General features: G+C 43.3%; 1 protein-coding gene across 1 annotated transcript in view; it reads right to left on the bottom strand.

The window, feature by feature from the left end:
* Nucleotides 1-1,724: 1,724 nt before the first annotated feature.
* Nucleotides 1,725-3,277, bottom strand: part of LOC106518036 (G-protein coupled receptor 84) — a gene marked incomplete in the record, with an annotated part of 4,911 nt that continues 3,358 nt past the window's right edge. Inside the window, 1 exon segment of the mRNA XM_014009119.1 lies at nucleotides 1,725-3,277. Within this exon segment, the coding sequence (XP_013864573.1) occupies nucleotides 2,167-3,277 (1,111 nt within the window).

Below are 3,277 nucleotides of genomic sequence, written 5' to 3' on the forward strand. Positions count from 1 at the left end.
ACCAACATCTGGTGAAAATTTCATGTCATTAGCACCTCTAGTAATATATTTACTGAGAAAAATGTTGACATGTTCAATACTTATTTTACCTGCTATATTTGCTCGTTCAGATTTACAGCCCTTATTTTTGCCCTTCTTCTTGATTTTAGTTCCCTCTAGTAGCTTCCCTTGTTTGATGTCATAAATCTTGCTGAAAGGAAAAACTATAATTTCCTGCATTTTGATTGAGTACTCATGACCATAATTCCCCTTTAAATGCTGAAGCAACAGTTTCTAACATTTTAAATAGACATGCTTTTAAATCATTCAGTTGGGGTCTACATAAGGTGGAATTTCATTTCCTTATTGTAACTCCACAAGCCCCCTTTTCACCCCTGTCCTATGGTGTGTCTTAAGATCAACTCATTTGAGGCTGTCTCTTTAAATCCGAACAAGGTGCTTCCAGAGCAGTTCATTCTGATAGAGGTTTTTACATCATGTATAGGAGGTGCAGAAACTTTTTATTTACAAATTAATTAAAATGTGTCAACAAGAGAAAACTTGTCCATYCAGCCTTACATGTTGGAGCCAGAGTCTGGCCCAGAGCCAGAGGAGAATAAAGACGACATTTGTTAGCAGCTTTGTYGAGGCTTACCAAAACTGACTCTTGGGAATGTTACCAATGAGGCTGAGTTTGAAACAAAAACTACAAAATGAAATGTATTCTACATATTATAAAGCTATTCCCACATTTTAAGTGTCAGATTTATTTAAGAGTTGTTCACACTTCCTGTTTGCACATCTTGTTGCCCCATGTTGTGATCTGAAACCTTTCCTGTTTTGTCACAAGGAGCTGTAAATCCAGTCATTTACAAATAAGTCTCCAAAAGGTCAACGTTGAAAGTAGGGCTGCCACAGATGATTGTTGTTTCTGACAGTTAATCATTAAATGACTACCATAAAAAATTAAATTAAAAAAAAAATAACCAAACTGTACTAAAATGCTTCCTGGTCTTAAACAATAGTTCAGATGAAGTGAGGTTCTGTGAAAGATGTATAATAAGATTAGACACGTGTGGAATTTGACAGTTGGCCCCATGCCTCAGATTTTCAACCCTTTTATCACCGTCAGCTTTGCATTACACACTTCTTGCAGGAACTGAAATGTTTGTGCAGCAAGTGAGCCATGACTATGACTTGCTGTTGTTTGTGCCTGCAGATAAACAGAGTTCTAAACCACAGTGTGAATGAACATGAACAGCAATGTAAAAGTTTATTAAATAGGTACCGTTTTCACAAGTTTTGAAATTGCTGGTCAAATCGCCATCTAAAAGCAGGTAAGATGCTGTTCTTTCTGATTTATCCTTGTGCAGGGGTCACCACAGCAATGAAAAGTTTGGCAGGTTTTTGGTGCAGGATGCCCTTCTTTACACAAGAGCTCAAACATGCAGCTTTAAGAGAACACTGCAACACTGAGCTACTGTAGCCCCTTCAACATGTAAGATCCTAGTCTTTTTACAGGACCTCTTCAAAGGAGTTGGACTTTTTAGATTCCCTATATTTGGTATGGTTTAATAGTAATCTCACAAAACAGAATTTCCTACTTTTTAAACTAATAGAAGCTGAAGGTTTTAAGAGATTGTGAATCAGTCAAGCTAGGGACTCTGATGGTCAAGTTTAGGTTTTTACAACATGTAATGAACATGACTGCACATGTACAGTATATTCCACACCTGTCACAATAATAATGGCTAACTTTTATTTAGGGCATATTAGTCATGATCTGTCAACAGAAACAGCACAGAGTTGACACACAGCAGAGTCACAAGATCCTAAGTTTCTTAAACATAGTCATAGAGTTGTGTTAGCAGGAATGTCCCGCAGTGGTGTAACACTGGTACTTCTTTGAATGATGTAACATTTCCACATGTTATAGCCTGGTGACAAAAAGTCTGACTTCTGCTTCAATGCCTGAATGAACTCATAACACGTGATAAAAAATACAATTTATTACAAACACAGAAACATCTCTACACAGCGTCTACTCTCTGTATACTCTAAAATGTTCCAAAAACTCTGGAAACAGAGGACAACTGGATGAATTCCTTCATTAAAAAACAACTTTAAAGTGGCATAATGTACAAAACAACATGAGAACTGAGGCAAGTTTGAGCTTGAGAAAAGTCCCTATCTCGGGGCCCGGCAGCAGGACCAGAGACAGGTGAGGGGAGCAGCAGCTCTGGTCAGCAGCACGTTGTAGGCCTGTCGAAACTGTCGGTTCATGACGGCGTAGAGCACAGGGTTGATGCAGCTGTTGAGCCAGGTGAGGTTTGCACAGAACATGTGCAGAACCTGTGGGGCGCGGTTGTTCTTGTCGGCTATGTTCAGAATCAGGAAGGGGACAAAGCAGAACACGAAACACAGAAAAACGGTGAAGCACATGCGTGTCACACGCTTGAATTCACCATCATCTCCTGAAGTTGCAGACTGCGAGGCCGGGGCAGCTGGGGCAGGTTTTTGGATGGCCGCGTTGTCACTTGATGATTTTTTGGCTGTGGCTGAGCCCTGAGTGGGGTTGCATGACTTGCCAGGATTAACAGCATCTGTGTTTTGGTCCAATTCCAGCTGGCTGCTCAGTTCAGAGCTTTCTGTCTTTGCCGCACCACTCTCCACTCCGCTGTCATCAGTCGTCTGATCTGAAGGGGCAGGCTTCTTCTTGGACGAGCGTCTGCTGAGCCTGTAACGGAGCAGAGCTTTCGATGCATTTCGAACCTTCTTGTAAATGAGCAGGTAAAATGCTCCAACGCACCCCAAACCGATAAAGAAGTAGAAGAACAGCAGGATGGTGGTGTAGGGGCGACCCCTGGTTCGATGGAAGCTACATGTGCACACATTAGGCACAAACACGTAGACGGACCAGAGTGGGGCAAAGCTGGCCAGGCCTAGTCCCCAGGCTGAGATCAGGAGCAAAGTCAGTCCATGGTTGGAAAAGACGCGGTCAAAAACAGGCCTCTTTGCAACCAGGAGGAATCTGCTCACTGCCACCAGACAGAGGGTGATGATGGAGACGGAGTTGGAGAGGAAGAGGAGCAGGCCGAAGATGCTGCACCACAGCTGGCCGCTGCGCCACCTGAGGTGGAGGTAGGAGTCCACAGAGATGGGCTGCAGGATGGTGCAGTACAGGAGGTCAGCTATGGCCAGGTTGACGATGAGCACGTTGAAGCGAGTCCGCAGACGTGGGTCCAGGACGAAGGCCAGGACCGTCATCAGGTTCCCCACGGTACCGGTGATGGTCACG

Source organism: Austrofundulus limnaeus, unplaced genomic scaffold (assembly GCF_001266775.1).
Source record: "Austrofundulus limnaeus strain Quisiro unplaced genomic scaffold, Austrofundulus_limnaeus-1.0 Scaffold55, whole genome shotgun sequence".
Lineage (NCBI taxonomy): Eukaryota > Metazoa > Chordata > Actinopteri > Cyprinodontiformes > Rivulidae > Austrofundulus > Austrofundulus limnaeus.